The 26,589-nt window shown below is 51.7% G+C and overlaps 9 protein-coding genes across 9 annotated transcripts; 6 read left to right on the forward strand and 3 right to left on the reverse strand.

Annotated features, from left to right (window-relative positions):
- Window positions 1-343: 343 nt before the first annotated feature.
- On the reverse strand, window positions 344-2,730 carry ASPBRDRAFT_207214 (uncharacterized protein). Its single transcript, XM_067621795.1, has 2 exons — window positions 1,496-2,730; window positions 344-1,435 (listed from the first exon to the last, which is right to left on the reverse strand). The coding sequence occupies exons 1-2, from the start codon at window positions 2,245-2,247 to the stop codon at window positions 832-834; spliced, it is 1,356 nt and encodes a 451-aa protein (XP_067479172.1). The 5' UTR covers window positions 2,248-2,730; the 3' UTR covers window positions 344-831.
- Window positions 2,731-3,120: 390 nt separating this feature from the next.
- On the forward strand, window positions 3,121-3,920 carry ASPBRDRAFT_196058 (DASH complex subunit DUO1; the record flags this gene model as incomplete). The annotated part of the gene is made up of 3 exons (XM_067620932.1): window positions 3,121-3,417; window positions 3,508-3,804; window positions 3,861-3,920. The coding sequence occupies 3 exons, from the start codon at window positions 3,121-3,123 to the stop codon at window positions 3,918-3,920; spliced, it is 654 nt and encodes a 217-aa protein (XP_067479173.1).
- A 225-nt stretch (window positions 3,921-4,145) lies between these two features.
- Window positions 4,146-5,342, forward strand: ASPBRDRAFT_581649 (DUF4870 domain-containing protein). The gene is made up of 4 exons (XM_067627861.1): window positions 4,146-4,679; window positions 4,743-4,785; window positions 4,842-4,944; window positions 4,995-5,342. Exons 1-4 carry the CDS (start codon window positions 4,312-4,314, stop codon window positions 5,063-5,065), a joined length of 585 nt encoding a protein of 194 aa, XP_067479174.1. The 5' UTR covers window positions 4,146-4,311; the 3' UTR covers window positions 5,066-5,342.
- Window positions 5,343-5,472: 130 nt separating this feature from the next.
- On the forward strand, window positions 5,473-6,257 carry ASPBRDRAFT_581789 (uncharacterized protein). Its single transcript, XM_067627863.1, has 2 exons — window positions 5,473-5,655; window positions 5,721-6,257. Exons 1-2 carry the CDS (start codon window positions 5,619-5,621, stop codon window positions 6,053-6,055), a joined length of 372 nt encoding a protein of 123 aa, XP_067479175.1. The 5' UTR covers window positions 5,473-5,618; the 3' UTR covers window positions 6,056-6,257.
- A 441-nt stretch (window positions 6,258-6,698) lies between these two features.
- On the reverse strand, window positions 6,699-10,704 carry ASPBRDRAFT_177783 (formin-binding protein HOF1). The gene is made up of 7 exons (XM_067619866.1): window positions 10,403-10,704; window positions 10,235-10,339; window positions 9,888-10,174; window positions 9,623-9,835; window positions 9,462-9,560; window positions 7,347-9,414; window positions 6,699-7,280 (listed from the first exon to the last, which is right to left on the reverse strand). Exons 1-7 carry the CDS (start codon window positions 10,443-10,445, stop codon window positions 7,111-7,113), a joined length of 2,985 nt encoding a protein of 994 aa, XP_067479176.1. The 5' UTR covers window positions 10,446-10,704; the 3' UTR covers window positions 6,699-7,110.
- A 1,327-nt stretch (window positions 10,705-12,031) lies between these two features.
- ASPBRDRAFT_30296 (CCR4-NOT core subunit CDC39) lies at window positions 12,032-19,260 on the forward strand (the record flags this gene model as incomplete). Its single annotated transcript, XM_067622761.1, has 4 exons — window positions 12,032-12,754; window positions 12,835-13,159; window positions 13,222-19,130; window positions 19,195-19,260. 4 exons carry the CDS (start codon window positions 12,032-12,034, stop codon window positions 19,258-19,260), a joined length of 7,023 nt encoding a protein of 2,340 aa, XP_067479177.1.
- A 628-nt stretch (window positions 19,261-19,888) lies between these two features.
- Window positions 19,889-21,430, forward strand: ASPBRDRAFT_43311 (seipin). The gene is made up of 3 exons (XM_067624967.1): window positions 19,889-20,007; window positions 20,085-20,269; window positions 20,370-21,430. The coding sequence occupies exons 1-3, from the start codon at window positions 19,954-19,956 to the stop codon at window positions 21,376-21,378; spliced, it is 1,248 nt and encodes a 415-aa protein (XP_067479178.1). The 5' UTR covers window positions 19,889-19,953; the 3' UTR covers window positions 21,379-21,430.
- Window positions 21,431-21,536: 106 nt separating this feature from the next.
- Window positions 21,537-24,269, forward strand: ASPBRDRAFT_75235 (putative acid phosphatase; the record flags this gene model as incomplete). The annotated part of the gene is made up of 5 exons (XM_067629274.1): window positions 21,537-21,633; window positions 21,738-22,651; window positions 22,702-22,761; window positions 22,839-22,906; window positions 22,933-24,269. Exons 1-5 carry the CDS (start codon window positions 21,622-21,624, stop codon window positions 24,267-24,269), a joined length of 2,391 nt encoding a protein of 796 aa, XP_067479179.1. The 5' UTR covers window positions 21,537-21,621.
- Window positions 24,270-24,522: 253 nt separating this feature from the next.
- On the reverse strand, window positions 24,523-26,408 carry ASPBRDRAFT_55184 (uncharacterized protein; the record flags this gene model as incomplete). Its single annotated transcript, XM_067627355.1, has 4 exons — window positions 24,523-25,433; window positions 25,491-25,875; window positions 25,944-26,239; window positions 26,288-26,408. 4 exons carry the CDS (start codon window positions 26,406-26,408, stop codon window positions 24,523-24,525), a joined length of 1,713 nt encoding a protein of 570 aa, XP_067479180.1.
- Window positions 26,409-26,589: the final 181 nt, after the last annotated feature.

The following is a 26,589-nucleotide window of genomic DNA, read 5'->3' on the forward strand; positions in this document are numbered from 1 at the left end:
TATTCTTCATTGAGACATGAATCGATCGTTTGTTTACAGATAAGGATTTACGGTTGTCCCTCGGTGATATGATGGTAGAATTCTAGTACTTATTACTAGAAGAGTGTCGATATAGAATGGCGTAGTGGTCTGACTACTTAGCCACTATATGTCTGTCACGTAGTATAGAGAAGAGGGGAATATGAAATATCGACATCACAATTTCATCGTTCATTGATTGGTATCTAAGCTGATTGGGTTTATGAGAGAGTAGTTACTCTTAAGCTAGCTAACTAAGCTAAGTAAAACGGCCGAGGAGCTCAAGCCGGAAAGTCAGAGACAGACATAAGCAGTCGAAGGAGCAGAGAAACACGCCAGCGAGATGAGAATAAGAAGCATTGCAAAAAAGAAGCAGGAATAAGAGGGGAAGAGAAGAGAAAAAAAAAATTAGACAAACAAAACTCCATCCCATGTGCCAGTCCAGCCCATTTACCTATCCGTCCGTCCCATTTAGCCCATCATATCGCGCCTGTTCCCTTTCCCGACTGATCACTCGGAGGAGTCATTGTTATGTTCAAGACAAAAGACGACGGTGCTCCTGTAGCTGATATCAAACAAAACGGAAACTGAACTGAGGACAGCCGGATACATTAAAAACCTAGTATAGTCGACCTACAAGTCAAGGACGCCAGTGAATATTGAACGAGAAGATAGAAGAACGCTGAAAACAAGGACGCTCGTCAAGATTGAGTATTTTGCGGTAGGATCCGTGACGGCAAGATCGAGAAAGAAGACTCTGCTCCCGATGGCTTCAGGGTTCCACTGGGTAGCCTTGCATACAGGCGGACAAGATCATGCTGACGACGCAGTCGCTTTGTTGCCTCGGGTCTTCTTGGGAGCTGGGCCACCAGGGCTGCCAGCGGCTTCGGCATCTCGCTTCTTGGCTTTGGTCCCCGTCAGAGCGGGCGCGGTCTTTTTGCGAAGCCAGCCGTCGAACGGACTGACGCGCTTCTTCTTGGTTTCGGAGGCTGTGGGTGTCTCGCTATGCTCGGGACCATCTCGCTTAGAACGCGAACGCAGTGACCGCATCGTAGCTCCGGGCGACGGGGGAGTTGCCACGGAGGATGGCGGGGGAGGAGTGACTGGCCGCTGCTGCATCTCCACGTCAACCGCAGGATCTTCATCCTCCTCGACTTCATCGTGAAGCAGGTGATCCTCAATATCGGTGGCCGCCTCTTCATCGACATCGCTGGAACGAGATTCTTGCGAAGTCTGAGACTTCGACATGGGGAAGAGCACACGAGGCTTGATTGACGAGCGAGTCAGTGGACGAACGTTGGGGATCGATGAGTCGATCAGGTCTGGGCGGGCTGCCAGCAAGCCCAAATCATCATCGTCATCATCAAGGTCACTCTCAGCGTCATCTGTGAACTTGCGGAACATTTTCTTGCCTCGACTGCGGGATATGTTAGAAAACATAAGACAAAGTAGAGTAGGGGAAAACTGGGGAACTTACAAAACGTAAAGCATGCCATCCTCACGATTGAGCGAGTCGTCTATTTCCTTGTCGCGGCGGCTCTCTTTGCGTCTGGAAGCACGAGTAGCTGTGCTGCTGACTGTGGGTTTGTTATAGAACGGATTGTCTTCGCTTTCGTCGACTTCCGGGATGCGGTCGCGCGAGTCGGTGTAGATCTGAATCTCCGAGCCACCCTGAGCGTCATCTTCGCAGAAACTATCCAAGGAGAAGCCCGTATGTTTCTTCGTCTTCTTTCTGGCGCTGGAAGGCGGCGGGAACAGCACTCGTGCGGTATTTCCAACATCCGCGACAGCTTTCTTGCGAGGCGTCTTGGCTGGAGTGGGAAGCATTCCTTCGGTCATGGTCGGTCGTAGTAATCGTGATTGATGACGGAGAGAGGAAGGTTCTGCGCCGAAAGGATCCGAGTCACCTGTGCCGGAGCGGCCTTCAAGTGAATGCGTCGCGAACAAGCCGGTAGCTCGGGCCGACTTGAGCTTCCGGGGCGAGGTCTGAACTGATCCAGGAGGAGACAGAGCGTCGGATTCATTCGTGTCGTACTTGTTTGCAGCAGTCTTCGAGCTCGGGAAGCTAGGCGGGGGAGTGGTTCGAGACTCTCTGTCTCGGGCAGCGCGTTGGCTCGCTAGCCTGGCTGAGTATCGCGTGGAATATGGTTCATAATCATCGTATTTTGCTCCAAGTCGCGGCGTAGGCGGCATTCGTAGCGTAGAGGGCGGTGGTGGTGTGGTGGCCATTGTGAATAAGATGCCGAACACGGGCTAATACAGGTCCAATGTGGCTGCGGACAAGCTCGATAGCCCCAAGTTTCGAGTTTCACAAGAATACCCAGCTAAACAGATAGATGCGAATCCAAAGGGATTGGGATATATAAGTGTGGTAGGTGATGAGGATCCGACCGTAACAAGTCCCAGGGCGATAAAAAGGGAGGAAAACGCCAAAAGCCGACCGTAGAAACCAAAGTACGGAGGAACAGGGCGCGCAATATCGATGGGCGCGTTGCTATCAATCAGCAGAACCAAGGGAGCGAGACCAATGGAACGGTAGTAGTTGTAAACAAAGAAAGGAGCGCCGCAGTAAGAGTGGATGTGGATGTGGATGTGAACTGTGGATGTGAGGGAGAGAAGGTGGTAGTTAGTGACTGGGGAAAGGGAGGGAAGAGAGACGAGGTGAGGTTTCGGAGGGGACGTGACTGGATGAGTTGAATGGCTGGTTGCCCGCGATCTTGGAATGTTTGGCCCGCCGGTGCTTTCTTGTCGCGTCCCAGCCACACCTTTTTTGCCTCGCCTTCTTCCGCTTCGTTTAGGCTTTAACTAACTAACCAATTGCTTGGGTATCGACTAGACTAATTCCATAGTCGGGCTATTATACTCTTCCATCCCAACGACTGGCTGAGACTGCCCCACGATTCTTAGTTGTCGATCGGCATTCTTCCTTTCTTTATTGGTGGTTCTTTTTCCTTCCCCTCCGCCAACTGTTGCAAGTTGCAAGTTGCAAGTCACTACGATTTTGTATCTTCATTTTCCTTTATCAAACAAAACAATCATCGTTTCCACAGCCACGCCCTTCCCCCCCACCACCACCACCCATTCCATCTACTACTCTAAACAATGACGCACCGCAGCACCGCAGAGGAAATGGACAGACTTCAGCTGTCTGATGATGACTCTGATGACCTTTGGGATTCTCCCTCCAAACGCGGAAACAAAATGCTACATCAAAGAGCTGTGAAAGAAGAAAGCATGTCGCCAGAACCCACGATTACCCATGATGGAGGAGAAACACTCTTTGACCGTCAGGAGGCGCGGGAAGCCGCGTTGCGCAGTGAATTAGAGAGCGTCCGCAAGATCAACCAGGTCATTGAGGGGCTGCTAGGAAGCCTAGATTGTGCCAAGGAGAACATGGGTGTAGGTTCAAGTCCCAACTTACTTACTCCTAAATCACCGCCACCGGCTCTGTTACAATTGCAATTGCTAATCGGTGAGGTTGATCTGTAGACTGTCTCGCGCACCATCGATTCTGCTTCTACATTGCTCAAGACCTGGACGCGAATCCTCTCCCAGACCGAACACAACCAGCGTTTAATCCTCAATCCTAATTGGCAAGGCGCCGTTCAAGATGTGGCCGACATGGAAAATGAAGAACTTCTCCGGCAACAGGCTGCAGAGAGACGCGAACGGGAACTCCAGCAGCAAAGGGAGGCCGCTGCCCGAAAGGCTGAAGAGGACCAGCGAAAGAGAGCGCTGGCTGCGGGCTCCCGCACGACGCGTGGGACGACCACTCGTGGACGGGTGGTGCGTAGCGGTTTGGGCAGGACTCCAAGCACCTCGTACTCAGGGACAAGCTCCAGCACTGCCAGGACGACCACATCTTCAACATCCAAACCATCGACGACCTCCACGACGCGTAGACCGGTCAGTGGGATCGCGCGGGGCACAGGAATTGCGCGGGGGCGCGGGAGGGCGTAGAGGCGGGCATGAACAGACGTTTTCCATGTACAGTACGAGAGGATATGAGACGAAAGTCAATGACAATGATGATATGATGATACCCCAAGACGACATGCAATGATGCGAGGTGAAAAGGGAGATTGTAACCACTATACTGAATAGCAGCAGTGGGTGGGGGGATGTGTCTGCTGCCTGAGGCGACGAACTGCGGCGCGGCGATAAAGCTTAAGCAGCAGCTCTGGCGTGGGCCGATAAGCGCGTCTCCCGTCAAACCATCCTGTTTGTCTGTCCTTACTTTCGGTCTCCTGGCATTTTGTCCTCTCATCTCTCCCTCTTCGTCTCCTTCGCAAGATGAACTTCGCGCCCTACCAGGACGAGTCGCCCGAGGTGGAACGCGCCTTTTCGCCGTCGCTGGCCGACGCGAATCGCATCAAGTCCCCTAATCTCCGGTCGCCTCGCGGATCTCCTCCCGTCCCCGGACTCGCTTCCCCAGGGCTCCCCTCCCCCAGTCAGTTCGCCGGTGCGGGTCATATAAACACCAGTGGACATGGAAATACAGGGTTTGGAAATGATGTGGAGAGCGGTCGTTGGAATCTCGGGGCTTTCGACACCAGTCTCCCCATCCGCATGGATGTTGAAGCTATGCTGGCATATCTGCTTCTGCCTCCTGCCGGTGGTGTCTTCCTCCTGTTGGTAGAACACAAGAGCGACTATGTCCGGTATGCATCCTTTCTCATGCCCCGGAGATATATTCCTGTGCCAGTTTCGCTGACACGTCTTAGCTTTCACGCATGGCAATCAAGCATGCTCTTTACCGTCATGTTTGTAAGTCACGCTATGCATCCGAGTTGATCGATGATGGCCCCTCTAATCTTGTCCAGATACTCCACCTAATATTCTCCTGGTCAAGCTTCTTTTCATGGCTCTTGTTTATCTGTGACCTTGCAATGATTGGTTTTCTTAGCATGCGGGCTTATCGAGATGGTGTGTTCTTAACGCTTGCGCAACATTAACACAAGCTGACCACATCCCAGTCGATACACTCGAACACTTCGAAGTCCCAATCTTTGGCAGACTTGCCAATTCCTTTGTTGATGATGAATGAACTCACCATAATAACGGCATGATGTCGCTTTTCACATGATTTGTGTCCCGAGCGTGCTCGCCTGATTTTTTTTAAGCCACCTTGCCCGGATAATTCTCCCGCCCCAAGGACTGGTGAGCCCTCCATTGTACAGTGTCACTTGAACATATTGCGGAACCTCTATGTGTTTATAACTTGTTACATTCTGGCCTGTTGTGCATGATGCCCTGCCATGTATTCCTGTCACTTCCCATCTTGTCGTCTTCACTCGAATGTAATACCTCTTTATCACATCCTCTTGCTACTCAATATTGCGCTTCATCAAACTTTGTCGTTCCTTGCTTGACTGTGAAGCCTTGACAAGCTATTCCATATGTAGTGATGCTGAAAACTTCCATTCACAGCTTTTCGTGGAATAAACCTCCACACAATGGCTCGGCCTGTGCCCCAATTCACCATGTGGTTACAAACAGAGATTTTGCTTCAGCGACTGGCCAGGATGCCATAGCTCCCTACTCATCATTCTGCAGATCAGTCAGTGAGATGCCAAGTCAAGTTCACCAGTCTCATTTGCATGGCTCCAGATATTCGGCCAGTATTCGATCAAGAAAGTACAAGATTTCTCTCATAGACTCCCAATAATTGCTCCGGTTTAATCAAAGGCCAGTAAAAACAGCCAACCGCGAGTTCTCCAGTCTACTACGCTTTTGTGTGCACCAGATACTCTTTGAGACTATAAGCATGTGCCACATACAGCGGGTCTCCAACAGTTGCGGACACGTTAACGACCACGTACTCCTCGCCTGCCACATCGCCAAAGCCGTGGCTGATACCGGTGACACTTTCCAGCCCGATGTCAAAAGTCTTGCGCCCAAAAGCATCTGGGATAAGATCTCCCAAACTGGGTTCCACGCTTCTACACAACCGTACTGCAAGGACGGCAGGATACGTTGTCTCCCGAACCCAGGAGGTTTTAAATGTATGGTCGACGGATGCGGCCGTGCGGACTAAATTGGCGACATACCGGAGTCATCGAGCTTCGATCCCCTACGACAAGACAATCTCTCTTCGCCATAGACAACGTCGGAATCTATCGACCGGCTGCCGCTTGCTTGCGAGCAGACCTTCAATCCTTTCTCGTCTCTTAGCACCTTACGCGCTGGCGTGTGTTCCCTGATTTGCTAGAGCTCCGTTTCTTTCTCCCTTTATTTTGTACAATACGACATCGCGGACATTTCTTTTTGTTGCGGTTGAAATTGGTCGCTGAGCAATTCCTAGACATCTTTATGCTTTGCTTTATACCCTGGATGCTCCTATTTGTCGGCCGGAGAGCTGCCACCAGATGTGGCCACCGATTGAGTTGAGCAGTCACCTTGTGTGAACAGATTGCATATTGGTCTATTCCTTTTTTCGCATGCTCTGGTCATTGGTCTCTCTTTGGTATTGTGTTTTAGCCAGGTCTACAATTCTTGGTCAATTATATAGTTTTAGATGGCGACGGCCTTATCTTGAAGCTATTACATACATACATACGTATCCAATGAGATTACTAGGGCTATGGAACATCGTCTAGTAATAGTACGTAGCACGTAATGCAAGTAATACAGCGCTCATACGCCAAGTTATTATTCAGATATCTCAAAGTAACTCTCAACGCAGCTAAAACAAATGGAAAAAAAGAACAAAACTGGTCCGTATCTTCAAAGAAAGACATTTGAAAACATCAAGCAAACAGGTATCGGGAAATCAGCACACACAAAAGAACAAGATCAACAAATGAGGAGGTCCAAAGAAGCAAGAACCAATTTTGACATGCAATAGACTGGGGGGCAAAACGCATAAAGAATGTGCCGTTGAAGGGAAAGAGGAAGAGATAGATAGATACTACTAGACCCAAAGATTAGAAGATGTGGCAAAGAAAAAAGACAAATGAGCACAATTTGGTATCATGATCATGAACACGTGATTAAGTAGGACATGGTTGGGTCATAGATGAGTTTATGAATGATTGGTTGGTTCATGAGATTGGCATTGATCGTTTGTCGGTTGTTTTGTTTTTGTCGTCTTTAGATGATTTGGAGGTAGTTGCTCGGGACCAATCCAGTTCGGCTCCGTGCGGTGGTGATTTCGGCTTCCCACCAGCCGTCGTCTTGGAGGCGGATGACTGATAGGACATCGCCTTTGCTGAAGCCTAACTCTTCGGGGATGGCGGCGGTGTAGCTGTACATGGCTCGGGCTGCAGAAACGGTTAGCTATTGCTGATGCTTAGGAGACGAGGGAAGAAGAAGTAGAGGTTACTTACCGAAGTGAAGGATGGGTCGACCATCGCGACTGAATTGTCTGCTGGGATCGGCAACGGCCACTGTTCTGCTCCTGGACCGACTCCTCACGCTCGCGGCATCGTCATAGTATGACATGGGTCTGCCACTGCCGCGTCGAGAGCCGTACCCGTCACGACTGCCAGCATACATGTCGGGTTGTCCGGATAGCTGAAGCTCCATGCCTCCGGCGCTGGAAGGCCGGGTTTGTTGCCTGAATTGCGGCTGTGGCGAAACGGCACGGGGCATCGCGTTCTGAGGTTGTCTGTATTGAGGCTGCGGGGACACGCCGCGCGGTGCCATGGTGGGTGACTGCCGGTATTGTGGCTGAGGAGACACGGCACGCGAAGATCCTCTTCGGGCATATTCTGCAGTTGGAGATGCATCCACAGGACGCTGGGAAGGAGATGGGACGGTCGGTGATTGGTTATACCGGCTTCTCATGCTGCTTGACTGGTAAGTTGGACTAGGGCTGGCCGCTCTACTGTACTGGCCCATGCGGGTATCAACTCGTGGGCTGACATGAGGGCTCGCACTCCGTCTTGGAGCGGGTGACCGAGCCCGTGTGCTCTCCTGGGACGGCTGTGCACCGTGTCGGCTTGTCAATGATGGGGGCTTGCTGGAGCCACGAAGCATGTTCTGGGCCTGGCCAGTGTATCTCTGAGTTGTTTTCTGCATCTGCGCTGACGTGAATGCGGGTTGCGGAGCGTCCAGGCGTTTCAGAGATGAATCGTTGTAAGCTGGGGGAGGTGTGCTCACAGCGCCGGGGTTAGCAGCTACTGGTGGTACTGGAGTTGCAATGCCGTGGTATCTGTCAGCAGACACACGAGTGGTTGACTGTTTTCCAGCTACTTTCAGATCTGCAAGAGCCCTGGCAATTGGATCCAGCTCCTCTTCACCAGCTTTGGTTGTTTTTGACTGGGAACCCTTCTTATCCTTGTCCGGGGAGTCCACGTCGAAAACATTGTTTCCGACATTAAGTTGGAAATTTGCCCTCGGATCCACGGGCTCGGGACTTCCAGATACTCGGTCGGGGTCGGGAACAGAGATAGGCTGTTGGGGTTGAGGAGCTTTGGTGGGACTTGTGGGTTTTGACGGTGACTCCCAAGTGCCGCGAGAAGTTGGTTGGGATGGGCCAGACTGGCGGTCTTTATCATGGCGACTCTTGCGTCGGAAGGGACTGTTGCTGAAGAAAGCGCTCCTCTTCTTTTGGACCTGTTTGTCTGCCCCTAGACCTGGAAGGGCTACACCATTCGTGGGTTTCGTGGGAGACTGTCTAGCACTTGGTGGCTCCTGACTTGACAGCGATGTAGGGTTGGACACTTCGCTTTGGGAATCGCGACTTGATGGCCGGTAGGCGCTATTCGATCCCGAGCTGCGCTCCGAAGGCGGACCTGTCCTGCAAAACATGGTCATACCATCGGTTGGATAAGCATTGTGTGGCACCTTTGCAATTTCGCCATGCTGATTGGGGTCATAATTCGGTGGAAGCTGACCACCACGCCGTAGATCCAAGGGCGCGGGTTGCTGCATCGGCTGTTGCATTTGCTGAGGCATTGGCTGTGACATAGGTTGCTGCACGGGTGCCTGCATTGGCGGCTGCATCGGCTGCTGCACTGGTTGATGCACCGGCTGCTGGATTGGCTGTTGCGGCGGCGGTTGCATAGGCTGCTGCACATGTTTCTGTACGGGTTGCTGCACCGGTTGCTGTGGTGGTTTTTGCGGAGTGACTGTAGCTTCCCTGCTCGACGGGGTGGACGGGCCGTTTATCTTGGCTGCAATTTCAGCATCAGGATCAATCTGGGGCTCGTATGAAGAAGGCTGAGGTGACGAAGTGCGATATGCCGGGTTTATCGTGCGTTGAAACTGGGCTACCGAGTACCCTTCTTCTTCAGATACTTCCGAGCTCGTGTCGTTGATATCGCCCCGGCAGAAGTTGATAAATTTGGGAGGGTCAGGGATGTCCTGGCCGGTTCCTTTCTCTTTGATGAAGTAGACTATGTCCTTTTCGACCTCGCAGTCTTCCAGGGAGAGTCGGATCTTCTCGCAGGACTAGTGATCATTAGCAGAAGCCCGGTAGTTATGTCGATCGAACGTACCGCATCGTCACTGACACAGACAGTTGATGCAATGTTGGCATATGTCCACAGACTGCTCTTTGTAAAATCAAGTCTTTCTTCCTCGAGATCTTGGAATTTCTGGAGCAATTTATCAGTATCCATGCATCAAGAACCAGTGTAAAACTATCGGTCGCACGCACATCACAGGCCGCTTTCCACTCCTTATTCCAGCGTCCAGTAGTCTCTTCAAGAATTTTGATGGCTGCTTCGTACTCGCTACTGCTCGAAGCAAGCTGTATTTGGGTCTTCTCCAATTTCGCTTTATTTTTACGCTCTTCGTGGCCCATGACCATGTGCCCTTGAGCAAGATAACCCTTGATTCGCAGGCAATCCTGTTCATACCGATCTCTGGTCTGTTTTACTTAGTACCGCCATGTACATCCTTCCAGAAGCAGGTCAACTTACCTTATTCACAGTCTGAGTCTGTTGGATTTTAGTCTTTAGTAGACGCTCAATACCATTTTGTATGATCTTTCTTCGCTCCTTGGAACCACCGGCAAAAGCAATCAATGGCTCCTCTAGCTCCCTCTTCATCTGGCCCGCAATTGCCGCGTGAGCCTTAGCAATGGCCTCAGTTTCACCGCGGACGGTATCGAACGACGCTCGTAGAGAGCCCATCTCTGTGGATCCGAGTGGCTTGCGACATAGGGCCAGAAGCTTTCGCGCGTACTCATCCTCAATAGCAGCACGTACTAGGTATCACGTTAGAACATACACAAGCCCCATACTGCGTCCAGAATCGGATGGCGTACTGTTGTAGAACGTCTTTAACTCATCACACGATACCTTCGACGTGTGCATTCTATCCAACATTGGTCCAACACCCGCGTCCTCCTTGCCCCAAAAATTGTTGGCGACTGTACAACTCAAACTGTTAGCTCAACATGAAACTTGCTAACCGAAATCTTGAGGTACTATACAGGACATGGCCACAGTTGGCCCATCTGCGACTGTGCCCGGCATTTTGGCAGATTATAGTCCGGTAAGAGTGTTGAGCTTCGGCCAGCCTTTGCTCATTTGGTTATTGGTATCTAGGGATATGGACAATTTGACAGGTAACGCAGAGCGAGTTGTAAAAATGCTGAACAACCCGAGAACCCCACGGCGACGGAAAACCAAACGAAGACGGCAGCCTGGATGCCCCTGGAGAAGCAAGATAAAGAACCAAAATCTAAAAGAAAGAATGGAGAAAAGCAGTACGGATGAACTGGATCTGGTGGAGTTAGCCACAAGCTACGCTGTGGAATGGGGATGGCTGACGCTGTCATGTTTACACTGGCGTGTCTCTCGGGGCAACCGGCGGTAATATCACGGGGCGGCATCAGGCAGCCCAATGACCACCTCATCTTCCTCGAGGGCCCATCAAGGGATATCCGCTGGTGGCTATCATTCTCAGCCAGTGATCGGAACCTGACGAATGGTATGAAAATTTGTCCCTGTGATGCCCTTCCCACACTTTCTTTGCGCCCTTCCTTGGCTTGTAAGGTTTTAAAAACCCTGAGGTCGGTCATTATCCATCCATAGGCCCTTGAATGTGGCTGGTCCCGGAGGTCTTGCTGATGGCGCGCGAAGAACGCGGTCTACCCATACATTCTCCATTCAAAATCCCTATATCCGCATACTATCCTGCACCTGGTCAATTAGGATATATCTACGGAGTAGTGCTGTGGATCGTATACGTGGTTTTTGAAAGCGTTGGGAGAAGCTCCATTGCAATAACTCGCCGTTGTCTACACTAAGTCTGTTCGTGTGCAAATGTCGGTGACCATGCCGAGGGTGTCGGGCATCAACCAGTAACTCTGGGGATTACCGTGATTAGGGGATCCCTGAGTCACCTCCTTTCTCACTTCTAAGGAAGCGTAGATAACTTTACCTTGATAGAACCACTAACTTGTAGATAACCAGATCGCACCTCAGCCCAGGATCATCTTGATGACTCAGCGGTTATATAAGCCACCACATTGGCCCGTCATGCTCACGTGCCGGGGCGCCCCCAGCCGCACTTGCTTAAACGTAGTGGTTATTATGCAGGAGAGACAAAGCTGGAGGTCGAGTCCGGTCGCTCGCCTACGCACTTTGCCCAAAACTATATTGCGCGTCTCTCCCACTGGTCCTTAATCTCAGCTCGAACCCCCGAATCGTGACTGCCGATTTGAGGATCTCCTACCTCTCTGCCTTGTGCCCCCAAAATCTTGGATTGATCGGCCCCCCCTGGCCTACTCTCTTCAGTAAGTGGGAGGAGCAGGACACAGCTCTCTTTCGCTGCCTAAGGCCGTCTAGTGTGGGCTCCTCAGGCACCTCGACCCGCACGTCCACTCAACCTCGCTTTCTCTGCCCGTCATTCACACCCATCGGAACTTCCATCCTGTGCCACGAAGCAACATCCTCTTCATTGCCATCGGTCTCTGCTCTTCCGCTGCCAGAATCCGTCGCTCTGTTGCACGTCTCACGATTGTTCTCATAATTCTTGGCTTCGACTCTGCTTTTACTTTGTTGCAAATAATAAAAATTTGTCGCTCGCCTTCAGATCAAATGATCGCGTCTCCTAGATGACCTTCCCTCCCCCTCCTCCTTCCTCCCAATCGTCGATTGCTTCTGGCACCGATAAATCCTCTTCGACCAGGCCGGCAAGGTCACAGCAATCTCCTTGGGGTCCGTCCGTGTCCCAGTCCAGTGTTCGGCGTGGGTTGACTCCACTTGCGACCAACAACCTCTCTTCGCTCGCCTCAGCTTCTCGGGGGCCACCTCAGTCCAACAGTCCTGGTCCAGGTGGTTCAACCGCGTCTCCTCTGACTTCCTCCTTTTCCGCCGTTCTGAGCTCCGCTAGGGGCCATCCTGTTGGTCGGAACGTACCCTCGCCAGCCTCCACGCCCTCACCATTCACCTCCTTTCAATCTGGCTCGCAACAGCACCAACAACCCGGGCAGTCTCTCTCCTCACCTAAATTCAGAGCTCACACCCCGTCTTCAGGGTCACATCTGGCTTCCGCAGCGGGTTCTGTCGCGGGTGGTGGAGGCTCCGGGGGAGGCGGAGGTGGGACGGGATCTTCCAGAGGCGCCACCTTCTCTCCGTTGTTGTCCGGTACAACCGTGAATTCACCTACGGGCTTTCCCTCTGACAAGCCGGGTTCGGCAGCTTCAGGCTCTGCTGCACACGCGAGCCAGTCATCGTTGACGAAGATATCCATCGCACAGGTTTTCCTGCTCTTAGATTCTATCACAGAGAAAGAGGGTAGAGAAAAGTGGGAAACCAAAGCTGCTCAAATTCATAAGGTAAGTGCACCAGAACATGGCGTATAGGACGCCAATCCTCTCTTACTTCTGGTGTCATTGCGGTGCTGACTTGGTATCAGCTTGTTGAGTCAAACGGAATGGAGGTCTTCTCCAAATACTTCCGCCGCTTGCTTACGGGCAATGCCCCGCAGATTTTCCCCGGAGTCAACAAGTCCGTGGAAAATGCTGGCAATTATCCACTCCTGGTTCAGGAGATGCAGAAAGTGTCTCAGGATATAGAACAGGCCCAGAAGATCGCAGAGACGGTTGATACGTCCGAGGGAGATATCTTCCGTGATTTTGATCTCTCCACGTTTTTGGATCACTTCAAACTCGATCCTCTCGTGAAGGTTTCTCTTGCGCTGGCTTTCAAAACCGCTAACAAGTCAGATTTGCGTGCTAAAGGTGAGTCGTTAGTCCGACCATGAGACAGTGTTCCAACTCAACTGACGAATGCTTTCCGACAGCCGATGCGATAATCTCCAATTCCATAACACCATTTCTGCAAAGCCTTGCAACGCTGTCCGATGTCAACAAGGATTACAAGAACTCTTTCATTGGCATGACCATCGAGCGGTTCATATTGTACCCCCCTAGAAACTTCACAGATGAGGTGAAAGGAAAATTGGTGTATGCAGCGAATTTACGCTATCAGAAGTTGGGCGTGGACATACCATTCGAGATTGCGTCTGCCCTCCAGATGTTCAATTTCATTAACCCCAGGTATACCCTTGTCCGCCAACTTCACTCAAGAGGACCGAAAGCAACTTCGAATGCCGACGCCGTCACTGAGACAATAAACGCAACCGGCCCCGAGTGCTGGAGCGAAGAGCATATTGCCAGTGCGCTCCTTTTCCTTGTACTCTCCCAGTATTGGCGCGAGTTCTCTCTGGAAACTTTCCTCGGGGCTGTTCAGGCACACTATGGCGAGAAGCGAATCAATTGGCCTCTTATCTTCCGCAGCTTCGACCGTGAGGGCTTGAGAATCGATGCTCGACAATTCGCGAAGCTGTATGCGGTCCTGTTGGCTGCAGCTGCGGATGACTCAACCCTTGATGTCCAGAAGCTTTGGGGTGGTGATTGGGAGCATCGTGACACACAAATGTCGTTCCTGACTGCTTTCATTGCTTCCAGGACAGATGTGTCCCAAATCCCGAACCTACGCGCCACCTTTCCCTCCGACTTCTTTGCCGATGGTCCCGAGCTTGTGCGTCTGCAAGGTGAACGTGCCGCAAAGTCGCCACTCCGGTCCTTGGACGCTATGAGGGCCATATTCGATCTGGCATTATTTTCCCAAGCATCTTGGGCCGCCGCGGAGAGCCAACTGATGATCAAGGCGGTTGTTCAGTATGATCTGCCCGTCTTCTTGTGCTCGGCCCTCTCTCTCCCTCAGCCATGGACTAGTGTGCAGCAGAGCTTTGTTCTTCGAACTTTGATAGTTTTCATACTCAAACAAGAGGAAGGATATCACTTGGCGCTGCACGGGGCCTGGCATCAAGACCGTCAGTGGGTCGCAGAGCAACTCTTCACGACATTCACGCAGGACCCGACGTCTACTGCTGCCATCTATGAACATGCTGTTGAGTTTGGCTGGCTCGACTATCTTTTGGGCTATACGAACGGTCTCGCTATGGACCTTGCTTGCTACGCTCATCGTAAAGGACCCTTTGACTTGGAGCAATGGGTTCGTAATGCGGCACAGAAAGGTCCCATGGATATGGGAAGCCTACTATCTAAGTTCCTGAGGATCAAGGCAGAAGATGAGCTTCACGTCCAAAGAAAGGAACAGCCGGCTCCCCAGATGGTCAGTCTTTCGGTCAAAACGGTGTTCACGTTGCTGTCGGTGCTCGAAGAATACGTCGGTGACCGCGAAAATCTCACTCCCGTACAACGGATATGCATTCAAACTTATCCGCGGCTCATCAACTACGGGGAAGGTTTCGACGACATCATCGACGCCAACGGAGAGAACGGAAATGCGTTGCCTGAGGCAGTAGACAAGCAGATGCAAGAGCTTTTTGGCAAGATGTATCACGAGGAGCTCTCACTCAGGGAAATCCTTGAGTTAATGAGAAGATATAAATCCTCCCGTGAACCAGCCGAGCAGGACCTATTCGCTTGCATGGTGCATGGCCTTATCGACGAATACCATTGCTACCATGAATATCCTTTGGAGGCATTGACCAAGACAGCTGTGATGTTTGGTGGCATCATCAATTTCCGGCTTGTGGACGGCATTACCCTGAAGGTCGGTTTGGGCATGATTCTGGAGGCGGTGCGTGATCATGAAATGCACGATCCTATGTACAAGTTCGGTGTCGAGGCGATTGAGCAGTTGATCAACCGTCTTCCTGAGTGGGCTGGCTTCTGCCATCTGCTTCTACAGATCCCAACCCTGCAAGGCACTACGATCTACCAGAAAGCCGAGGAAGTTCTGCGTGAACAAGGGAGTCAAGTTAGGGATGAGACCGGAAGAGCGGACAGTATTCCGAGTGCTGCCGTGAATGGAAATGTCGACGAGAACGCGACTGCAGACGGATCAGCTCGTAAATTCGTTTCCGTTCATGTTGATCCGCTTATCAGACCTGAGGTCTATCGTGATCCTGACGAAGAAGTCCAAGACAAGATTCTCTTCGTTTTGAACAATGTGTCCGAACAAAACATTGATGAAAAGCTGCGAGACCTCACGGATGTTCTTCGTGACCAACACCACCAATGGTTTGCGTCTTACCTTGTGGAGGAACGGGCGAAGTTGCAGCCGAATTTCCAGCAGCTCTATCTTGACCTGCTTGACCGAATCAATGACAAGGTGCTATGGGCGGAAGTTCTTAGAGAAACTTACGTCAGTGTATCCAAGCTTCTGAACTCCGAGGCTACCATCAACTCATCCACCGAGCGCGGCCATCTCAAGAACCTCGGTGCGTGGCTGGGATCTTTGACGATAGCCAAGGACAAGCCCATCAAACATAAAAATGTTTACTTCAAGGGACTTCTCTTGGAGGGATTCGATAGCCAGCGCCTGACTATCGTGATTCCTTTCACATGCAAAGTGCTCGTCCAAGCCACGAAGTCCACGGTGTTCAACCCTCCCAATCCTTGGCTGATGGACATCCTTGCATTGCTCATGGAACTTTATCATTTCGCTGAACTCAAGTTGAACTTGAAGTTCGAAATTGAAGTTCTGTGTAAGGATCTCGACCTGGATCACAAGACCATTGAGCCTTCTGTCATCATCCGCGACCGCTCTGCTCACATCGAAGATGCGCTGTCCACGGCCAATATTCCAGATGGTTTGGAGGCGTTCGAGGACATGACTCTCACGAGCATCAACCAAGGTATCCGCCACGAGCGATTGTCACCGGCTGCCATCATGTCCACTCTCCCGAGCCTGGACAAGATCCTTGTACTCCCGTCGTCTGCGAGCAGCATGGTCGACCCGAATGTCCTTCGGCAGATAGTACACAGCGCGGTCGAGCGTGCCATCGCGGAAATCATCACTCCCGTTGTGGAACGCTCAGTTACCATCGCTTCTATCTCCACGGTCCAATTGGTGTCGAAGGACTTTGCAATGGAGCCTGATGAGGAAAGAGTGCGTCATGCGGCTGGCATCATGGTCAGACAATTGGCTGGTAGCTTGGCCCTTGTAACCTGCAAGGAGCCGCTCAAGGTGAGCATGACCAATTACATTCGCATGATCCAGCAAGAATATTCCGATCAGCCAATGCCTGAGGGATTGATTCTCATGTGTGTCAACGATAACCTCGATGCTGCTTGCGGCATCGTTGAGAAGGCTGCTGAGGAGAAGTCTCTTCCTGAGATCGAGAAGGTCATCGAACCCCAGTTGGAAGCTCGTCGGCGTCACAGGGCGGCCCGACCCAATGAGCCTTTCATTGACCCATCGATGAATCGCTGGGGCCTTTTCATCCCCGAGCCTTACCGACAGGCTGCAGGGGGGTTGAACAAAGAGCAACTGGCGATTTACGAGGAGTTTGCCCGTCAAGCCCGTGGTCCGGCAGCGGCGCACGTTCAGAATGTCTCCACTGATTCTGGTCGACAGCTTCCTGATGTTCTCCAGGAACCATACTCCCCTATTCCCAACCTCTCTACTCCTGCAGAGCAGCCAGCTGTGCCCCATAGGACACCACAAGCCCAGCAAGATGCTCGGTTACAGCAGACTGGTCTTGTGGGCGCACAATCTCAGCTCAACGGCTTCCTTGAGGCTCAAAGCCCGCGTGAGAAGGTCGAGAGCATAGTTTCCGAGTTACAGCAGGCAGCTCGAAACGCTCCCGAAGAACGCATACGGGATCTTGGCAGGGAGAGTGCTGTCCTCCAAGAGTACAACCAAGCACTCCGCACTATTCTTGCCTCTCCAAACGGTGAAGAACTCGCTAGGCTCACTGGCCTCAGAATCTGTACGACTCTGTATTCGCAAACACCCGGGACGTTAGAGATCGAAGTTCTCACCCACTTACTCGCAAAACTTTGCGATATGTCGACTCTTGTCGCTCGCTACACCTGGGCCATACTTTCTGAGGTTGACGATGAGCACATGTTCAACGTGCCGGTTACGGTCGCGCTCGTCGATGTCGGTCTACTGGATATTCGCCGGGTTGACATGATCCTGACGCGTCTTATTCTTCAAAAGAACACTGCTGCTCTGGATGTCCTCTCCAACCTCATGGACCGTGTTCTCTTCAGCGAAGAACCCTCTGCTCTGAGATCCGACTTTTCGGGCAGTCTTGAAGCCATGAGTCAATGGCTTGCGGAAGAGTCGGATATTACTGTGGCTAACGATATTATTCGCAAGCTGCGTGAATCTGGCATTCCCGAAGTTGTCAATCCGCTACTCAGTGACAAGGCCAGGTCCAAGCGAGATCAGATGGAGTATATCTTCAGCGAGTGGATTGGAATCTACAAGGCTCCCGGTGCCATTGACCGCACCTACTATTCGTTCCTCAAGGATCTGCATGAGCGACAGGTCATGGACAATCAGGAGGACTCGGCACTCTTCTTCCGCCTCAGCATCGACATCTCGGTTGCAATGTTTGATCACGAGTCGCAGAACCCTAGTGGCAGTCTCGATGAGGCGTTCCTCTACATCGATGCTCTTGGCAAGCTTGTTGTCTTACTTGTCAAGTTCCAAGGCGAGTCTACAGGAGCTGCCAAGACAAGCAAGGCAGCCTTCTTCAATTCTACCCTCTCACTGCTCGTGCTTGTTCTGAACCACCACCATGTCATGAGGGGCGAGGCTTTCAATCAGCGTGTCTTCTTCAGGCTGTTCTCCAGCATTCTCTGTGAATATTCCATGAACGGTCTTCAGAATAGCGACCAGCATCAGGACATGATGTTCGCCTTCGCTAACAAGTTCCTGTCTCTTCAGCCCAAGTACTGCCCAGGATTTGTTTATGGGTGGCTGTCGTTGGTCTCTCACAGATTCTTCATGTCCGGTATGCTGAACATGCCGGAGCGGGCGGGCTGGGGACCGTACTGCGAAATCATGCAGGCTCTACTCTCTTACATTGGTGAGCAGCTCAAGCCGGCCAGTATCTCTTACGTTGCCAAGGACTTGTACAAGGGTGTTCTTCGCATCTTGCTGATCTTGCATCACGACTTCCCTGAATTCGTGGCCGAGAATCACTTCCAGTTCTGCAATGTCATCCCTGCTCATTGCGCTCAGCTTCGGAACCTGGTCCTGAGTGCTTATCCATCGTCCTTCCACAAACTCCCAGACCCGTTCAGGGAGGGGTTGAAGGTTGAGCGTCTGGAAGAAATGCGGGAGGCTCCAAGAATCGCCGGCGATACTGCTGGTCCGCTGGAACAGGCCAACATCAAGAGTGCTGTTGACAGTGCACTACAGAGCAACGATGCATCTGATTCGGTCATTCAGCAGATCTCCGATGCCGTGTACAGTCCTCCCACTAGGGAAACCGGCCCCTACTACACGCCGATCAACGTCAACGTGGTCCTTTTGAACGCACTTGTACTTTACGTTGGTCAGAGCGCCGTGTCTGCGAATGCCACCAAGGGCAACATTCGCGCGGCCTTCGACAATTCCCCTCACTCGGCACTTCTCGAGAAGCTAGCGAAGGCCTTCCGGCCTGAGGCGCGGTACTATCTGCTGAGCGCAATGGCCAATCAGCTCCGATACCCCAATAGCCATACCTACTTCTTCAGCTTCGCCATTCTCCGTCTATTCGGCACCGACTACTCGGAGCAAGACGATTCTGACATTCGTCAGCAAATCATCCGGGTGCTTCTCGAGAGGCTTATTGTCCACCGCCCTCATCCCTGGGGTCTCATCATTACCCTGCAGGAGCTGCTCCAGAACCGGAGCTACACCTTCTTCCGTCTCCCGTTCATTCAGGCTGCGCCTGAGGTAAGCTGACCGTCGTTTGAATAATTCCGTTGTTTCGATTTACTGACTTAACTTGCTCCACTAGATCGGCCGTCTGTTCGATGCTCTCCTGCAGCACATCCAGCAACAGAGCCCGCGGGCCATGGCTTGAGTGATCGCCGAGCTATACACTCTCCTCTATCTTCTTCTACTATATTAATACGAAGTATTTGATCATGTTTCCATGCCTTGCATTCAGCCGCGATGACCAACTCTGATGGTGTTCTATCGATGCCGCTCATGACAATGCAGCGCAAAAATACGGGCCTTTACCGGGGTGTATGATTCGAAGGGTTTCTACGTCTGCTTTGATTTCCGTTGGCATGCTGTACTGTTCTATGTCCTTTTTTCTTATTGTTTCGGTTGGGTTTCTGGGCGGGGTATGCATATTAGGACGTGTTAGCATGGTCCAACGCTACATGGTGCTTATATCTTGTTCCTTTTTGCTCGTGTCTCTTACGCTTCATGTTGGTGTTTTTCTCTTATCCATTCCATCTACCATATCGGTAGTCTGTAACGATAAGTCTAGCTTTAAAAAAGATGAGTCCATGAGTATTGGTGCATGCGTATCTGTAGAAAACAGCACATTTAGAAGGTTGGTCTAGATGTCTAGATGGTGAGAGGGAATAATTTGTGGAGCAGTCCAGTTCCTGGTGATCGGCGTCGGGGAGATTCTCCGCGCCGTGCTGCTCGGTGACGTCGACGCGATCCCTGTACCTCTTCGGAACAAAACAATTGTTGCTGCGGTTCTTCTTCCTCCACCGCACCTCCCAATTTCCTAACCATACAGATCAGTATAGGAACCATGGATCCTGATGATGAAGCAGACCCTCGCAGCGGGGTCGTGTCAGAAGCCATGGTATGACCTTAATTCCTCTCTCCTCTCCTCAGATCATCATGGCAGACCAGGGACTAACGACTTTCACAAACACACAGCACACAATGGCAGAAGCTCTCCGGCCACTCGTATCGAAACGAGCTCAAAAGATCTATTTAGGGGCTTTCCTCTTCTTCTGTACGGCTATAGCCATGATCGTCACATCGACGGTCGCGTATGGGGTCTTCTACTACCGGTTCATCCCGCAGGCGGGCCTTGAACGGATTGTCCACTTGCAGTTTGGGTGAGTTGGGGTCCATCCTAGGGGCAGGCACTGAACTCTAGATACTGTCTTTTTGACTGATATCCATGGCTGATCGCTGACACTGTCTGTTGCGAAATAGCGAAGGACCACCCTGGGGAATCGCAAGCCTGGGATCAGACCTGGTTCCATCCCTGCCATACGATGTCAAGGTGGAGCTCGAATTACCACGAACACCCTCTAATCTTGCCGCGGGAAACTTCATGCTAGATCTGGCCCTCCTCTCCCGTCCGTCCACCTCTGCTGCGTACGATACGAACACTTCGGTTACGACCCTCTCCCACTCGCGCCGCCCTGCCATTCTTACCTATACTTCGCCGTTGGTGGACACCGCTAGTAAGATCTCATTCATGCCATTTTACGTGCTGGGCTGGCACCATGAAGCGGAGAAGCTGCAAGTGCCGATGATGGAACGAGTACAGTTCGCTCGTGGTTGGCGCAACATACCGGAAAGCTTGCGCTTGGAGCTCCATAGCTCAGAGGTAATGCAGGTATACAAAGCGAAGGTCATGTTCCGGGCGCGGTTTACGGGTTTGCGGTATGTTCCTGATATCCCTATAACCCCACAGACTGTCGATGAAGCTGACAGCAAGGTTAGCTGGGTAATGTATAATTGGAGGCTCACTTCATTCGTTGTCTTCGGTTTCATGTTCTGGAGCGTCAGCATGGCTTCTACTGGGGTCGCATGGGTGGTTCTTGCATCGCTCTTTAGTAGTCGGGGTGACACGTCTGGTCCTATTGTTAAGAAAGAAGATCGCAGTGCTACACCTATTATCAAGAAAGAGGAGGAAGAGGTGGCTGAAGAGCCGCTCTTCCATCTACCGATTGCGGAATCCTCCAAGGCAGCCGAGAAAAGGAGAGCCGAAGAGCCTGAGGAAGCCGAGAATGAAGAGGACGATGAAGATACTGGGGGATACGCAGATGAAACTGACGAGGATAATTATCTGTATGAAGAGGACGCAGAAGATGGCCGAGGCGAAGGGCCATTGGAGGTTTCTGGCACTGGCACAGCCAGGGAAAGTGCTCACGCCCGGGGAGTGCAAAGACGGCGAAGACATATAGAACAAGAGTACCCGGGACAGGCAGTGTAGCTGTTACTAATGAGATACCCAATTGAATGTTGATGAGAACTGCAGATCAAGCGATGAATATGAATATAGTAAGTGAGGAAGAGTAGCTACAGTAACTAGTTATCGATAACGGGTGGAGAAGGAAGCGCAAAGGCGGGGGAATTCGCTGCCGCCCAACTCTTCCTTTGCCTGCCCCTCCGCCATCGCTTTCTTCTCTCCTCACGCCTGCCTCTCTCTCTCTCTCAGACTCCTCACTCCAGTACAATGCATATCTTAGTAAGTGGATCGCTCTCACAGTCTTCTTCTGGAGCAACGCCAGATGCATCTCCCCCAATCACCCCCTCCGAACTCATGCTGATCGCCATCCTCCGTCTATATAGGTTGTCAACGACGACGGCCCGCCGTCCAACCAGTCCTCGCCGTACATTCATTCTCTCGTCCAATCGTTGCAGTCTGCCGGACACACTGTGTCTGTAGTTCTCCCCCACCAGCAGCGATCATGGATTGGTAAAGCCCACCTGATCGGGGCCGCCGTGAAGCCAACCTACTTCCGTCCTGGTACTCTCCACAAAGACGATGGGACCACACACGAGTTCCCTCATGGCATGAACGAGGGCGACGATGATAACTACGATGGAGATGAATGGATTCTTGTGGACTCCACACCGGCCAGCTGTGTCCAGATTGGCCTGTACCACTACTTCCAAGATCGTGGCCCGATTGACCTCGTGGTGTCCGGTCCGAACTACGGCCGGAATTCCACTGCTCTGTTCGCCCTATCGAGTGGAACCATTGGTGGTGCTATGGAGGCAGCGGTTTGTGGTAAGCCTGCTATCGCACTGTCATATGCCTTTAGCTCCAGAGACCATGATCCCGTTGTCATCGCGGAAGCATCGCGCCATTCCGTTCGGTTAATCGAGTACCTCCACAAAAACTGGGCCGACGGTGTGGACCTATATACTGTCAATGTTCCGCTGGAGCCTGGTGTGAGTCAGAACAAGGTGCTGTACACTAACATGCTTGATAACCGCTGGTCATCGGGCAGCTGTTTCCGCGCGGTCGATGCCTCGGCCTCGGCCAGTACGCCAGAGAAGCAGGAGCACGATGTGCGACACCAGACGGCGGGCTCAGGAAACAAGTCGGCACCGGCTGTGGATGGAACGACTTCCTTGAAGAGATCTCGCATTCAACACAAGCACTTCGAGTGGGCGCCAAACTTCTCGGACGTGTACAGAAGTGTCGAGGAGGGTGCTCCAGGAAACGACGGCTGGGCTGTCAAGGAGGGAATGACCAGGTTTGTACAGGCTTTGTTGATCTGCTGTCTAGTTTTCTAATGCATCACAGTGTTACGCCGCTTCGAGCCAATTTCATGCATACACCTGGAATTCAAGGAGAGATTACGCTGTGAGTGGAATAATGCTGAGTCGCAGCGTGGTTGCATATAACATAGAATTTGCGCGTCTTTCAGATATACAAGCTAGTTTATGCATCTCGCGCATTGCTGTTTGCCCCTTCGACTGCTCTTTTGATTGCTACTTTATCTTGGATCGTCTGTGATGGCTGGTATTCTGATAGATTCCATCTCATGTAGACCGGATAATAACACTGAGCCTACATTCTATTCCCTCGTCGACAGCGACGACTCCTATGTCCAGAGTCTGATGGAGCGGGCGCTCCAGCGTCGTCTTGAAAATGGTCAATGTCGTGCCATCTCATCACTCTCTGACCTCCCTTCTCGCACTACACCTATCTTCCAGTACCGTGAATACGAACGACTGGACTTTGAGCACGTCATGATGCACACCTCCACCTCTCTTGCCAACGCCTACATCATCCGCAAAGCCCTCATCCGCAAACACTACCTGTCCAACACCGTCATCAACTGGGTCACCAAACACCCCGACAGCGTCCTCGCCAAGCACTTCAAACCCGGCTTCGATTTTGAGCTCGACTACGCCGAGTTCCTAGATGACGCCCTCCTAGAGGCCTACGAGCTGCGCGACAGTCTCGAAAAGAACGAAACCCTCCCCGACGAAGAGAAAGAATGGTGGATTCTCAAGCCCGGCATGAGCGACCGCGGCCAAGGCATCCGCCTCTTCAATAGCGAAGACGGCCTCCGCGAGATCTTCGAAGAATGGGAAGTACCCGACTCAGACGATGAAAGTGGCTCCGAGCGACCAGAGCCCGAAAATAACAACGACGAAGACGACGACGATGATGACAACCACGGCGTGGTAACCTCCCAACTCCGCCACTTCATCGCCCAACCCTACATCGACCCTCCACTCCTCATCCCCTCCTCCCACAACCGCAAATTCCACATCCGCACCTACGTCCTCGCCGTTGGTTCCCTCAAAATCTACGTCTTCAAGGAAATGCTCGCCCTCTTCGCCGCCAAACCCTACTGCCCGCCCTGGGAAGACGAAGACGAAGTCACAGACCTCGCCCGCCACCTCACCAACACCTGTTTCCAGGAGAACGGCCGCGCTAACCCGGACAGCGTGCGTCGCTTCTGGGACCTAGAAGACTACGTCCCGGGTCTCAGCGATACATGGAAACAGAACGTCTTTGATCAGATTTGCGCTGTGTCGGGAGAAATCTTCGAGGCTGCGGCTAGGGGCATGATGGTGCATTTCCAGACTATGCCGAACGCGTTTGAGCTCTTCGGTGTGGACTTTTTGGTCGATAAGAAGGGGAATGCGTGGTTGTTGGAGTTGAATGCGTATCCGGATTTCGCGCAGACTGGCGAGGATCTGAAGGAATTGGTTGTGGGGAGGTTGTTTGAGGAGACGGTGGATGTGGCTGTGAAGCCGTTCTTCGGGTTGCAGGGGGATGACAAGAAGGAGAATGTGAGTAAGGGGACAGAGATGATGAAGTTGGTCAGGGATGTGGACCTGGGGAGGAAGGCTTGATCTATTTGCCTTCCTTGCCCTATGTTGATATTTAAGTTCTTACGTGGGCGTTCCGAGTATGGCTATCTGTCTACTACTTATATAAAAGGGGTGCTGGCTTATTGGTTATGGTAGATAGATGTAGAGGACTTGAAAAGTTTGGGTTTGCTTCAATAATTAGCTACATAGTATATCAATGTAACAGCAGATACTATACTATATCCCACCAATAAAAGAACCAACATCCCATAGCATATTACAATATAGTGATAGTTCAATCAAAAGGCCACCACCGCCGATACTCCTCCCTCTCCTCTTCACTCTCAGCTAATTGCTCCACAACTTGATCCCTAACTTCATCAAGTGCAGCCTTGCACTCATCATATCTTTCATTTTCAATGAGCCCCTTATCCGGCCACAAATCGCCCAGTTGCTCCTTCACCCCAGCAACAAGCTCCGTGCCCGCCACCGCTCCGTCGCTATCTAGCTTGATACGCTCGATCTCTGCATCTGTGAACTTAAATGGAAATGGTACATCGCCAGCAACACCAGGTAGATCTTCCCAATGGTCCTCCAGATCAACAAGTAACGACATGAAATGCGCCTCGCCGTACTCGAACATCCGATGGGCGAGGAATATCAATCCGTATGCTTGTGTCTGACGGAACTCGACTACTTGATATAGGGCTGGGTTCTTGGCGCGTGTGAGTTTGCGCCATGCAATAAATGTATTCTGGATCGTGTATTCGCGCACTGCTGCGGATCTCTCTTCCGGGGAGAGCCCGGAGAGATTCGGTCTAGGTGCCAAGTCGAGTATCTCGGGTTCAAGGCCTTCCTCCCAGTCGAGGAAGGCCGGATCGGGATTGTGGTTGAAGAGGGGGGAAATATGGCATGACTGCCAGTCGATGATGGACGTGATGGAACCGGGGTTCTGTTGGTCGATGAAAATGTTGTCGTCGTGGAGGTCGTTGTGCCAAAGGTATGGATTGGTGATGATAGTGTCCTTTGGGATGAGGGATTCGAGGAGCTGGAGGTAGTGGGATAGAGCTGTGAGTTTGTGTTGGGGGTTTGGTTGGTATAGCTTTGGACCACAGAAGAGAGCTAGTTGTTTGGGTGGATTTAGGGTTTGGATTGCTTTGGTTTCTCGGGCTGCGATTGCTTGGAGGAATTGCTGTATTGAGGACCCTGTTTAATTGTGTTAGTTGGTGGCTGCTTGAGGATGAGTAGGGATCCTTGATGTACATAATCCTCTTGAGATCTCTAGATGTGACCTGCCTGCATCGCACCAGTCGCGACCTGTGGCAGGGCCGATGGCGAAATTTGAATCGTTGATGGCTTTGCCGTCTTTAATATAGTAGCTGCTTCCTGCTGCTGCTGGTCGGATGTCATTCGCGTAGAACAAGCTGCCGTAATGCGAGAATGACACACTCAGCCATTTCTTCTGCAGGCGTATCATGGCCAGGAGAACTTGGAGCTTCAGAGGTAGTTTCAGTGTCTCCCAGACTCGAGAAAGAGGGACGCCGGTGGCTTTCTCCATAATGATGAACTCAGCCCCAACTGGGTGTGACTGTGCATGCGAGTTCCATGTATAGACACGAGGCGCTGGTGTTCCGAGCACGTTTCTAGCCTCCCAGGATCAACAAGTTGTATTAGCAGGACCTGGCAGAGATAGAGATAATACAGGATATACTTAACGAAATCCATCGTAGCGACCTCGCTGGCTGTAGTTAGGTGCGGAACTCCAGCATTCGGATTAGGTATTTTGGCTACGACTTCGCGGCCATTGTCCATCGACATGAGAAAGGCTTTATTGAACATGTCATCAGGGTACTTCTGTATAGAGGTGCAATGAGTGGCCCCGACTGATTCCGCTGCGACACGTGCAAGGCTGTTCATGTCGAATCTAACCTCGCGCATTCGACGATTCTCGGCTTCGTCGACGACAAAGCGGCCACGCGTGAATTTGAAGAATTCATCGTGGGTGTTCCAGTCTGGTGATGGTTAGGGTGCGCTGAAATGTGCTCGGGTGGCTTGTTCACCTTTCGGCGAGGAGGTTCTGCTGGTGGGACTGGCATTGTGGTAGTAGGGCGTTGATGCTTTTGAGATTAAGCGGCATGGCTGCTTTAGGCAAGTTGGTTTGATATATTGGGATTGGAACATTGCCAATGACAATCGATCTGTATGCTGGTGCCTGACAGAATCTGATAGCTTGATATAGGGCTGGATTCTTAATGGGCGTGAGTTTGCGCCATCTGATGACTGTATTTTGAATAGTATATTCGCGCACTACTGCAGCTCTTCCCGGGCAAGTGTTTCTATCTTAATGCTGGCGCAGCGAGGC

This window comes from Aspergillus brasiliensis (assembly GCF_001889945.1).
Source record: "Aspergillus brasiliensis CBS 101740 unplaced genomic scaffold ASPBRscaffold_6, whole genome shotgun sequence".
Classification (NCBI taxonomy): domain Eukaryota; kingdom Fungi; phylum Ascomycota; class Eurotiomycetes; order Eurotiales; family Aspergillaceae; genus Aspergillus; species Aspergillus brasiliensis.